The sequence below is a fragment of the Drosophila grimshawi genome, unplaced genomic scaffold (genome assembly GCF_018153295.1).
Source record: "Drosophila grimshawi isolate 15287-2541.00 unplaced genomic scaffold, ASM1815329v1 contig_44, whole genome shotgun sequence".
In the NCBI taxonomy this organism is placed as follows: domain Eukaryota; kingdom Metazoa; phylum Arthropoda; class Insecta; order Diptera; family Drosophilidae; genus Drosophila; species Drosophila grimshawi.
Window position 1 is genome coordinate 14,128,512 of NW_025063240.1, and position 13,112 is coordinate 14,141,623.

At 43.5% G+C, this 13,112-nt stretch overlaps 2 protein-coding genes across 2 annotated transcripts; one reads left to right on the forward strand and one right to left on the reverse strand.

Moving 5' to 3' along the window:
- Positions 1-4,346: 4,346 nt before the first annotated feature.
- Positions 4,347-5,355, forward strand: LOC6556424 (endocuticle structural glycoprotein ABD-5). Its single transcript, XM_001984247.2, has 2 exons — positions 4,347-4,857; positions 4,925-5,355. Exons 1-2 carry the CDS (start codon positions 4,846-4,848, stop codon positions 5,306-5,308), a joined length of 396 nt encoding a protein of 131 aa, XP_001984283.1. The 5' UTR covers positions 4,347-4,845; the 3' UTR covers positions 5,309-5,355.
- Positions 5,356-5,360: 5 nt separating this feature from the next.
- On the reverse strand, positions 5,361-12,748 carry LOC6556429 (ankyrin repeat and BTB/POZ domain-containing protein 2). Its single transcript, XM_032743142.2, has 6 exons — positions 11,757-12,748; positions 8,084-9,929; positions 7,012-7,987; positions 6,573-6,936; positions 5,998-6,325; positions 5,361-5,939 (listed from the first exon to the last, which is right to left on the reverse strand). The coding sequence occupies exons 1-6, from the start codon at positions 12,746-12,748 to the stop codon at positions 5,700-5,702; spliced, it is 4,746 nt and encodes a 1,581-aa protein (XP_032599033.1). The 3' UTR covers positions 5,361-5,699.
- Between the last annotated feature and the right edge of the window lie 364 nt (positions 12,749-13,112).

Here is a 13,112-nt window from a genome sequence, read left to right on the forward strand (position 1 = left end):
TAATCGCAAATTGCAAATACACAAATTTGACTAAGTAAAATATACATACTGTAATAAATATTTGTGAGAATGTGGAACCGACAAAAATATAAAATGTTGAGATGTCAAATATATGAATACAGGAATCGTTTTACATTGAAAATAGTTTACTGTAGAACATTGTAAGCAAATGCCACATATGTATATTAAGAAGATATGATAAATTTCAAATGAGTTCATACAAATCTTTATATTCTGTGAAGCTTAGCTTTTGATATTACAAATACAATTTTTTTTTTTATAATTTTTATGTAAATGTGAAGAGTTTTCAACGATTGTTAAATTCTTCGCCAACAATTACAACAAAATTTGAAAATGAGTCATGATGCATGATTCGCGAGATTCACTTTTTAAGTTTTTTTTTTGAAAATTCAAATTCAAACTATACTGTTTTTAAGGTGATTCCCTATTCATTTATAATTTTCCGATATATTTTAATTACGCAAAAATATCTAGCAAAGGGCGGTGCCCGATGAAGCCTTTTATTTGGTTTTCAACTTTCAGGCGATGAAAAAAAAGTAATTCAAGGTACAGGTATAATTTTGAATGTTCAATGTGTCTTTGTTTTAGATTTGTTTATTTCCGTAATTTATTTGGCTTTTCTGTGAAGCCAGAATGTTAAATTTAGCAACGCGTCAAGTGAAATGTTTACAATCTGAGAGAGAAAGTCAAATGGAAGCTGGCAACTAAGGATAGCTATGAATTTTCCGAGTTTCCAACGGCAACGGCACTTGAGCAGTAGCATCAGTAGCCCAGCATCACAGCATCCCAGCATCATCATCTGCGGCCCCGAACACATAAACAGTTGGAATGTTTAGAGAATAAAAATTCATATTCCAGGCGAACATATCTCAGTTTAGTTCTGTTTTTTTTTTTTTGTGTTTTTTTGTTTTCATCTGCTCTGTTCTTTGGTTTGATTTTTGCTGTTGTTGTTTATTTTTGCTGAGAACTGACAGATAGACGGTGCTGTGCTCTTGGGTGTGGCCAGTGCATGTTTAGTCTAAACAACAACGGGGCAGAGCATTTCATTTCCTTTTGCTACCTAATCAGTCGAGTGCAGGCAGCTTGAACTTTGACGTGAACTGCAGCCGTCGGATCTGGCACTCTTGCTGGGAGTGGGACTCCTCCTCCCTAATAAGCTATTTTGTCCGTTTTTAGAAACAATTTCTATGCCACAAGGCGGCAAATGGCAACAGCAGCAGCGGAAACGTCTGTGTGGGTGGAAATGATGTATAGAGGTGGGGTATAGGGGTATTAGGCGACTACTACTACTATGAGACCATGGGAGGCCAGCTGCTGAGCATCGAACATGAATTGCCGTGCTTGCTCGTGGATCGTTCGTGCACTTGAGTTCCGGGCCGCTCGCTCGCTTGTCCGTTTCTTTTTTTTTTCGTTGCCCTCTCGCTCGCTCTGCTCCCCAAAAACATATTCCGTCTCTTACAGTTCGTCTCGTTTCGTGTCGGCATTTCATTATTTTTCTGCTTCTTCAACTATTTTTTTGTTGTTTTTTTTTTTTGAATAGAATTTTTCAACAATTTGGCTGTCTTAGAGTTTTCGAAATTTTGGAGCGTAGGTGCAGTGTGTCGCGACGCGTCAGCGTGTTCAGATCGGTCGGCTATATTTTTCCCCAGAAAAAATTCGAATATAAGGAATTTCAAAATATTGAAAATCAAATTTATATATTTGAAAAAAAAGGAGAACATTTAACGATTACAGTTAAAGTTGAATAACAGTTAAAGTTGAATCTTTATTGAAAGTGTTTTCTAAATATCAGGATAATTGGTATGGAGTGTTTCTTTTTACTGCGGAAGTGGGCGGATTCGCTTGTTGCCAAGTTCCATATACGTGTACATATATAGACACACACACACACATATGTATATATAAATATATTTATATATATATATATATATACATTTGTACACATATACATATGCGTACACAATTTTCGGCTTTCCAATATTTTTACTCTGCTCTGCCTTTGGCTAAAAATATTTTCCGTTAAAAACGTAGAAAATCCAAAAAAAAAAAAACAAAATAGAAAAAAAAATATCCACTTGTCTCAGTGCTGCCGTCTGCTTTTCATAATTTTTCATTTTTATTTATTTATCGTATACATGAATTTTCGCTCTCGAAAATTTCCCACTGCATTGCGTTTCTCAATTTAAATTTCGCATGTCGTCATTTTTGTTTACTCCCGCACATTTTCACAGTTTTCACAGTTCTTCGCGGCCTTTGTTGTTGGTTGGAGGAGCAGAAGGAATAGAACTGCCAGCCTAATGAAACAAATAACAATTTAATAGACACAGCGCTTAGTTTACAACTTCCTTGATTCTATAGCCAGCCACACATGCATTCAGTACATAAAGCAGTATAAAAAAAGTATGAATGTACATGCGAGTGTGTGTGTCATGGGAAGACAGCTGTGTGCTCTTTGGCAGATGCCATGCTGCGTATGTGGGGGAAGTCCATAAAAAATAAAAAATAAAAAAAATACAAACGAAACCAGCGCACAGTTATAAAAATAAAACTATTTTTGTATAGTATGCGTGTAGAGCAATCGATGATCAGAAGAGTATTTGGCTTTTTGCCTCTTGGCACAGTTTTCCAGACTCCCCCCGCACATAAATCAATCATGGCAGATTCAATTAATTGAATTCAAATACGAAATTAAATCTCTTTTTATATCTATATGTCCGAGAGCAATGTGTTTTTACCAGAGACTAAACATTTTGTGTATAAGTATTGTATGATTAAGCAATCTTCAGAGTTCTAGTCGATTTGTCTTTTTCCGCTTACTGGCGTTTTATTGAGCAACGACAGGAAAGGGAAAAAGGCGTATTTACTATGAATGTAATCAACAAACCTATTCAAATATCTATAAAGCTAGAACAACTGGTGAGTAACCCTCTATACCTTTTATATTGCTTTTTTATAAAGATGTTTGCAACTCGCTAATCAGAACCGACATCTTAAACGACGCATGTAAGCAATTTTACGCCCAATATAATGATTCATCTTAATTATGAGAAAAATAAAATCTCTGCAGTAGCAGAAAATTGATGAGAAGAGAACCTTTAAAGTCATTAATATTTTTTTATTATAAGGATACTTTAGCAGAACATCAATTGGCCTATTTTTGCTTTTGATCAATTGATGCATAATGATTTATTTAAACTCATTATGTATATTCTTTGTATAACATTCGTAATATATACTCTTGATGATTAAGTGTTCAAATTGTTTAATTTTAAACATACAAAAGCACACCAATTTGTTTTTATTAATATCTATACATACTTCAATTGCAGCTGTTTAGGAAACAATAAATTATAAATTGGACTTGAATGTTAAGTAAACGTTAAGCGAATTCTGGTAGCATCCATAGAAATTATGCCAGCTGTTTTTAAATATTTCTAAAAATAGAGCAAATTAATACAGTTCATATACTAAATTTAACCAACCAGATCAATGATCAAAAGTATATAGCATTGAAACAATTTGTTACCGATTTACTTTGCAATTAAAACCAGAATGAAATAGTCGAGCATACGAAATTATAATCGTATTTTCAACAAACAAAAAAAGAAAAAGCAAAAAACTAAATTAATTTGCAAATTTGGACATATATCGAAGTAATATTTCCAGTTTTGTGTATATACTTTTATATTGTGGAGGCTATGCCCATACATGAAATACGTAGTATGTGAATATATAGAAACATACCACCCCCAATCACAGTCCATGATATTTTCGTAGCATTTCAAATGAATCGAAATTAAATGTATAATTTATTGTTGCATAAACAAAAGCCACGAAACCGAATCGACTATCGAACGAAACGCAACCGAAGCGCATGTGGCACCTTTAAGTATTTCAAATTGTCTCTCTCTCTCTCCCTCTAACCATTTTGATAGTCTACACTCGAATACTAACTCTATACCCCACATTGCCCCGGTTCGGCCAAAGGTCTCTGTGGAACGCATTGTATTTAGCAGGGGCTGGAAAATTTAATGTGTTCCCCGCACGAACTGAGCCAAAAATAACAATCGGTTGCGAGGGCGCAATTGGATAAAGATGGCGGAGATGTGAGCGGTGTGAAAGAGCAGAGATTTGTTTATAGTTTTTCCATATAAACATTTCGCAATTGAGAAATCATTGTTCGAGAAAAATCGGCAAAAGTCGTTGCTGAAAAATGGCCAAGATCGTTGCGAAATTCATAAGTATTCAATAATTCCAATTCCAAATCGAATTCCAATTCCAGTGCTGATTCTAAAAAAAAAAAACACACACACACAAATAAAAAAATGAAATTAAAAACTGAAGAGGAGGAGGAACAAAGCATGCAGAAATGTTGGCATACCGCATCATCATCCCATATAATAATATAATCATACCAAGTAATGAATGCAAACTGAAGCGCAACTGTGATGGCGTTAAGAGCAAAGTAAACAAGTGCAAAGAATGCGATCGGTTGACTGGGGAATCTGGATACTCAATACTCATGAATACTTATGAGCATTTATGTACGAGTACTTATGGCACTGAGTTGATGTGTGTATCTGGCTGGATGGCCAGAAGTTGAATGCATGCAATTTTAGGGCGTATACATATAATTAAATCTGAAATTTATTCTTAGAACGAGTTTCGGCTTAAACAATTTTAGCAACTTAATATATGTCACACTGCGAATGAAACCGGTAAGGATGATGACCACAAAAATGTTGTTATTTTGCGTTATATAAGGCGCCTCTGTAACTGGACAACAGTCAAACCGAGCAGAGCTGACGAACAAACCACAACAACATGTTGAAGCTTGTAAGTAGCCTCCATTAATGGATTACGTCTGATAATCTTTAAATACTCCCCACATCTTGTCAAACAGTTAATTACCATTTTTGGATGCTGCTTGATTTGTGCATTGGCTGCACCCGTTGATATTCATCCGAGCTCAACGATGCAGCCGGTGGCTATCATTGACTCCGGACAGGAAAAGCATGAAGATGGCTCCTATCACTTCTTCTATCACGGCGAGGATGGCACACATCGCGAGGAGACGGCAGTGGTGCACAATGCCGGCACTGAGGATGAATTTCTGGAGGTGAATGGCTCATATTCGTACATCGATGTGAATGGCAAGGAAATTGTGGTGCACTATAAGGCCGATGATCACGGCTTTGTGCCCGAGGGCGGCAACATATTGCCACAGATATCGGAGGCCGCCAAGGTGACCAGTGAGCTGATGCCGCCGATGCCTGATTTGGATTAAAAAAATGCCGCAGAAACAATAATTCAATAAACTCTGAGCAAAACGGATTTCAAGAAAAAACACAATGGAGTCTTTATTGTTGATTCTTTTTTTTTTTTTTTTTGTTGGGTTTTCTATGATTAATGCAGAAACAATTTCAACTAACTACAGGCTGCTACACAGGATACAAGTTATCTAGCATTTATAATTTAAATTAACAGTGCGCTGAACAAGTTGAGAGTACAAATACAACTACAAGTACTATTTAAGGGATAGCTCTAGGGATAGGGCGTTATAATACATACGAACGAGTACGAGCTCAGTGAATTCGAATAAAAACAATGCAATAAATATGACATAAGTCAGACATATATATATATGGTTGCCTATATATATGGTAGACTGATTACTGCTACTTCTTCACAGGCGTCGCCGGCGGCGAGCGATAGGAGTTAACCAATCCTCCAGCATTCGGTTTGCGGGTCTTTAGACGCTGCTGCAGCGTCTGCAACAGGCCGGCGAGGACATCATGATTTGGTATCTTCTTGGCAAACAGCAAACGCTTTACTGAATCATCGTAAGTCAGCAGCGCGACCATATTCTGCAGCAAAAAGCACTGGCAATACTCCAGCAGATTGTTAGCATTATAAACCTAAGGGAAATCAGCATTAGTATTCCACATTTTACAGAAGCTGTAAGCAGTAACTCACCTTGGCATGTATATACATGGCCACCACATTGTCCACGTCAACCATTTCGGAGCAGCGAGCCTCTGTGTAGCGCAGAAGTGCCTCCAGCTGGAAGAAGCTAGCAGCAGCCATCAGTTCCAGCACATCACCATGCGACACATCCAAAGCACCACATCCACCACTGTAGAGAAATTGCATTACCATCTGGAAGATGTGGTAGCGTATATCGTTGATCTGTACTGTGGGCGTGGCATTGGCCTCACTCAGCTTTGAGCTGAGCATGCTCTGGAATCGTGGCGAGGCCGTGACCAATACTATTTTGTGGCCGTAGAATATTTTGCCCTCGACGCTGCAATAAAAAATAAATAAAATTGGCATGTATTGCTTTTTAAAGTCGGTTCAATTTTAAAAGTTATTGTCGATTTCTTTGGATAAATTTGTAATTTGCACTGCAACTTAGAATTTAGTATTAATCTATATACCAGACCATGATTAAGAAGCCTTTGCTTTTTCAGATTGGATCGGTTTTAATAGAGTTATAAAATTGACAAGATTAGATATAAGTGGATTTTTCAAGAGCTTTTTTATTGACTTACCGAAAGGTGACATCGCTTAGTTCCGGATTGTTGACAAACTTTGGATCGATGCGAGTGCCCTGAACTGGCTGTAGTGTCGGCTGCTCTTTCAGTGGATGCAGTGCTTCCCAGCCAAAGCATGTGGCGAATATATCGGCAAGGAGCAGTGTGGTGCCCTCGTTCTTATTGCGAAAGATGTTGAAGAGCAAGGGCAGGCACTCGCTGACAAACTGGGCGCTGTAATCATCCGGACAGACCTGCAGAAAGTCCTGCAGCAGCTGATCAATCACTGCATCCAGACGCAGATCATGGGCCGCAGACAGGGCATGCATCCAGCAGTGCAAAGTCCAGGGGACACCCAGTTTACGCAGCTCTATGGTAATGTCTGCAGATGGATAAAAAGAGCCCGCATCAGTAAGTTGTTTATATATATGTTTTGTGGATTGATTGATTGACTCACCCAGATGATTGTTCTCGGCGCTGTGGTACATGGCCTCCTGGAGTCGCTTGATCTGCGTCTTGTTGAGCAGCGGCAGCAGATCCTCGCCGGCAACACTAACTGCAGCAGTGTTAGAAGAGCCACGACCCACACCGACCACATCACCCTCGGCGAGCATCTCCTCCAATGAGAGCACATCCCTCGTACCCGGCGAAACCGGATGTGTGAGCAGCTTCCGCAAACACGAGCGATGCCCATGCGCCGCTGCCACGGAGATGGCGCAGAAACAACCCTTTTGCGCGGCGCCCGCAAAGCAGAGCGTGTCCTTCTGCTGTGTGGACATAAATGCATTGGCGCCGTGTGCCAGCAGAAGAGCCACCATTTCCAGATTGCCTGTGCCAGCGGCCAACTGTAGCGGCGTCAGTGTGCACTTCTCCTCGCTGCTCCGTGCTCCTCCCTCCACTTTGCCGCCACGCTCCAGCAAGATGCGCAGCGCCACATAGTTGGCCCTGCTGGCTGCAAAGCTCAGAGCCGTCCAGTGTTGCGTGTCCGGCTGTATGGCCGGATAGCCCGTGCTACCCGTTGCGGGCACCTCCACATTGGGATCACAGCCGGCATCGAGGAGCGCATGCAAAGCCACCTCATCATTCCGTATGCTGGCAATCATCAATGCGGTCAATCCGGCACTGTTCTGTGTATCGTAGCGCGTAGTCGGTGGCAACAGCTGAGCAGCCTGCGCCAGCAATTCAGCACGTCCTGTCAGCAGTAACTTGAAGGCGACTCCAACTGTGGCCCGCCTGCCAAGCTCCGAGGTGTCCTCGCCAATGCTGCTTACAGCGGGTGTGCTGCAGCTGCTGGCCGTACCCGTTGCACCTGTTGAGCCCGGACTGCTGCTGCTGCTGCTGTTTCCAAAGTGCGTCTTCTTCGTGGGCAGCTCCTCATCATGGGCTACGGGACGTATGGGACAATCAACGCCGGGCAGCAAAAGACGTGCAGCCTGCAATGGGGGACAGATCAAGCAAATGATAATTTTGGATACATATACTAAGCAATCTAAGTGATTCAACAGTTAATTCACCCAAATGCCACCCACCTGTAAAATATCATCCTTATCGATCATGATGCCATTGCGATGATCAGCATGTGCGGATGCCACACGCAGCCACTCGGCCAGCGGGGGTAGGACGACGTAGGCGCGTTCATAGCACAGTTCCTGAACGTTTTGGGTGCCACTGTTGGGTGGCGCTCGTCCGGCCGTTGAACTCTGGGCGGCAAGCTCTGTGTGCTCCAGCTGGGAGCAGCGCATGAAATAGAACAGTGCACTGAGCGCCGCATTCGAGAGGGCGGCGGAATGTTGGAACTCCTGCTGGGTGCGCAGTGCCTTTTCCTTCAGCTCACGTATGCTGCCCACACAGGTGGCCAGCGAGAAGGGGCTCGCCCAGCGTGGCATAGCCAGGGCGCCGGAGGCGATGCGTCCAGCATTCAAGTGGGCAAACGGCTGCAACAGGCCCCAGAAATCACCTGAGCTGGCAATGTTCTGATCGAGAGCCGGCGCCGTTGAGCTGTTGCCGCCACACTGCAGCATGATCTCTTCGAGGAGATTCTCAATGCCAGCACACAAATAGACGGCAGCATACTCGTGAATGAACTTGCCCAGTCGAGCATCGGTCATCCATCTGAAGAAACTTCCCACGGACAACTGGAGTCCGGCCCGTGAGGATTTGCTCTGCTTGAGGGCACTCTCGCCGGGCACCGCGAACATGGCGGCGGCACGCAGACACGCCTTGGTGCAGGAATCAGCCAGTGTGGAGCAGAGCACCACCTTGAAGGCACCGGCCACCTCCTGCTTGGAGCACAGACCCAAGCCCGCCGAGAAGCGCTGAATCTCCCGTGCGATGCGCACCAGTGCCCGCTGCAGCAGATAGCCCAGCCTGGAGATGACCTCGACGGAAACGTGCTCCGCCTGCTGCTTGCAGCGACCATTGCGCAACACTCGCATAATGCACTGTTGGCTCCACGGCGGATGCTGCAGCTCCACCAGTCGATTGTGCGAGTCCACCCACACAAACTCATCCGCACTGGTGCTAGTGATGACCGTCTCCAGGGATGAATAACGACCCAGACGCCTGGCTGGCTCCGAGCTCTCCGAACCAGCACTCAGGCTGCTGTAGGTGCTGCTGCTTGTCTGCGATCGCATCGTCAGCTGCTGTATGGCTAACTTGATGTCCTCCAACCCACTGCCGCTCCACGGCGCCTTGCCAGCGGGCATGATGCCTCGATGCCGTCTAGAGCGTGTACTCCGATTGGTCACGCCAGCGGCCAGGCGATCTTCGGGCAGCGGTCCCAGGGTCATACCACCAGCCGGCGACGAACTATGCCCGCCCGTATCCGACATGCTGGCATGCCCCGAACTCCGATTCTCATCCGACGAACTGTGGCACTCCTGCACCCGCTGCAGAGCCCTAAACTGTTCATGCGGATGCGTCCGCGCCGTCGCTGTTGGAATGCCCAAGGTAGCGCGACTCGGAGAGCTCTGCAGGCTGCCGCTCAGCTGTGGCGGCTGCGACTTGACCGGAGTGCTCTGCACGGTAAGACGAGCAGGTCCGGCCACGGCACGTTGCGGCATAGCTGCCTTGGAGACGGGCGATGTCAGTTGATGATGTGGCAGTGGACTGGTCATCAGAGGCACTGGCAGCACATTCGCTGGCGTCTTATTATTGCCCATTGGCGCCTTGTTAGGCTGCTGTGCTAGCTCTTTAAAGATTCGTGGCGCTGGCGTTGCCATTGCCACCGCCAAACCGCCGCCCTGTGGTGCAATATGTGGCGCATTGGCGTGCCCCGATTGCGACTGTTGTGGCTGCAGTGGCACAGGCGGCAATCCTGACGTCTGAACGGGCGCCTGTTGCCCAGCAAAGCTTGGCGGCAAGTTTCCCGTGGGTCTGCAAATGAATTAAAGAAAAGAGTGGAGTTAAATTTTAATTAAAACAGTGACAATTCAACTATAAAATAAATATTTACATCTTTTGTATATAGCTTAGCTAATAGATTGTGCGGAACATTCAAGAGATTTCACAGTAGTTACGATAATAGAAGAAGCAGAAGTTTGCTATCATCATCATTCACTTGACCTAAATGTGAGCAGCAGCCTATTAGTTATGCAACTAATTTGAATCCATCAGAATTGAAGAATGTCACCAAAAATAAACAAAGCCACTCCTAACGGTCGAGCTAAGGTTTGCTGTCATAAGCAATTTATCTGTCATATTACCGCTTATCTTTCACACTGTCTTGCCAATCTACTCGGTCATCTTTGCATTTACAATGTATGTAAAATATCTTTTTTTGTGTGTGTCTCTAAACGAAGTGTGGTCTTGAGCTTGAGCTTGAGCTTGGGAGGTGCCACCTAATTAAAAGCAGAGATATACAGATAGAGATCCGGAGGTCGTTGCTGAGCTTGCAAATCTTTGTCAAACACTTTTCACACCTTGAACAACAAAGGGGAGATTACGATTTGCTGATGCTGTTTGTGTCGCTTAGAACCCGAAGAGAACCAGCTAGAATTATGTCATGATAATTTAATAACAAACTCGTGTCTGCTAAGATCTATAAAATAATAATCTTCAATTGGATGCAAATCTGAATAATCCAAGCTGTATTTTATTTACCTTAACAGCAGTCTTAGGCAAATTTATATGTATTTTGTTGTAAAATTTATGACAATTCTCCGATAGTTTAAACAAAACGAACGTTTTTTGAATTCGGTAAGAGTATGCCAACTTCTGTGTTTCAACTGAGATTAGCGTTTCCTTTTGTTTATGAAAGTGGGTTGCCACTCGTTCTCACAATTCTGCACTGTCGTTGGCTAAAACAACAATAACAACAACAGCAACAACCTCCATCTAACTGGGTTCGGTCAAAAACCAAAATTAAGAGCCACTTACGACCACTCATTTGCATGCCGCAGAGAATCAAGTTGAATCGTTTGCTTTTATTATGATTTTTGATTTAATGCTGTAACATAAAACGTCGTTATTATATTTGATTGACCCAGAATTTAGCAGAGGTTTTGTATTTTTCAAAAATTGTCCATTGTTCTTTTCATAGCAATGGACAACATGTGTGTGTTGTTGCGCTAAATACGATTTATTGCTTGAATTGTCTTACAATAGTGTGACATGATCCCATTAGCGAGTTCTCGATTAGACTTTGCGGTAACGATCAGTGACCTCTTGACTTTGTTGGCGAATTGACAAAACATACTGTTAAAGTAGACCTAATAATACATATTTGATGCTGAAGATCTATGTAAATGTCTGCTGATCACATCAACACCAAGCTAGTTTCTCTCTACCTTAGAATTTCAACAAAAAAATAAACAATTTTCACATCAAACCTTTCGGTACATTGAGTAATAAATTACAAAGAAATTGTTTGGTTAAAAAAGGGGATTATACAAACTCTTTCAATTTCCTCAGAAACTATAAGTAAGAAAGCCCATCTAGACTTTTCCCTTTTGCAATGATATATTCAATGCAATTCGCTTTTCATGCAAATAATGAGGGGGAAAAAAGGTAATACCGAAAAGTTTTCACTTGCTACTCCAATGGGCAAACCCTCATCTGGCATGGCTTTCACAACACTAGAATGGGAGCCCCGACAGCAACAATTGTTGCAAAAACCAATAGGAAAAACAAACAACTGAATTGGGCAAAAACGAAAAACAAAAAAGTAAAATAATGGCAAATCATTTGAAGTATTTTCACTACCGTCTCGCAGCTCGTCGCCACTCCTGAACGTAGCTCCAATCGCATGAATCTGACTGACTGGCGGTCTCTGCATCGTGGCCAGGGTCGCTGTCATCGCCGTCATCGTCGTCATCATCATCATCATCATCGAGAGCATCAGCTCTGCTGTCAGCAGCATCGGATTTCATTTGGCCAACAACAGCAAGAGTTGGCTTTGCCACCGTTTCCACCAGAGCACTGGCGCGCCGGTAATTGCCTTCAATTTTGATATTAATTACGCCATTCTGCACGCTCTCAATGTAGGGCGGCAGTTCATCATCAATGTTTGCCTCCCCAGACTCCACGGCCACCTTAGTCTCGGCAGCCACAACTGCCTCCTCCATTGGCTCCGGTTTGGCTTTTTCATTGGCCTGCAGTTTGTGGGACATCTCCTGTAGCAGCTGCGAGTGCAGATTGGCTGCATCTGCGGGCATCAGGTTCGATGCGGGTTGTTGCTGCTGTGCCTGCTGCTGCGGCAGCTGAGCTCGATTCATGGAGTCACCAAAATAGATGACCACCTTGTGATTTGGTTTGACCTCGCGATCGCCTAGATTCTCATTCCCATTCCCATTTCCATTCTCATTGCTCTTGGCTTTGCCATCACGATCTCGTTCCCGCCTGCGCTGTGTGGCCGCCCAATCGGGCAGCTCCTCGATGGGCGTGGGCGATGGTGTCTGCGCTGGGCGTGGCACATCGCGCGGCTGCGACTGGCACATTTCGCTATTGCGCAGTGATTGCGGCTGAAAGTTCTTCAGCGAGATGCCGCGACGCCTCAGTATAAAATTCTCATTTAGCATGCGACCCAGCAGCGAACTGGGCGGCGTTCCCTTGCCCCCCAACTTGCCCGACTTGCACTTTGAAGGCAACTGGAGCTGTAGCTGCGGCTGATGTGCCAACAGTGGCTTCTTGGAGCTTAGCTTATAGTCGCGCAGCTCTCGACACAAGCGGCAGGCGCAATCTTTGGTGCAATACATAATGACGATGATGATGCGGATGATGAAGATTGAATTTAAATTTGAAATTCGAAATTCGAAAATTACAATTTAGCTACAACTTTTGCTTTGGTTTCATTTCACTTTGCACAGCAATTGCGATTACTGACATACACAATTTAATACACAAAATAATAATAACAACAATTATGCAAATTATAAATTTTCATTGCTCTAGCGCCGTGCGCAGCGTTGCGTGTCCGACGCTACAACGTATCCCAATCCGAATCCGACTCCGAGTCCGAATCCGAATCCACACTCCGATTCTTACAGTTTAACTCTCGTTTTATTTTTTCTCGTTTTCTAGACGCTACCGCTCACGCTCACACATCAAGCTCGACTGAAG

Excerpts from the sequence above, each read along its gene's own strand:
- LOC6556429 (XM_032743142.2), bottom strand. The coding sequence starts at position 12,748 with ATGTATTGCACCAAAGATTGCGCCTGCCGCTTGTGTCGAGAGCTGCGC. Across the intron at positions 7,988-8,083 it reads ATAAGGATGATATTTTACAG|GCTGCACGTCTTTTGCTGCC; the intron begins GTGGGTGGCATT and ends CCCCCATTGCAG. Across the intron at positions 6,326-6,572 it reads CTAAGCGATGTCACCTTTCG|CGTCGAGGGCAAAATATTCT; the intron begins GTAAGTCAATAA and ends TTTTTATTGCAG.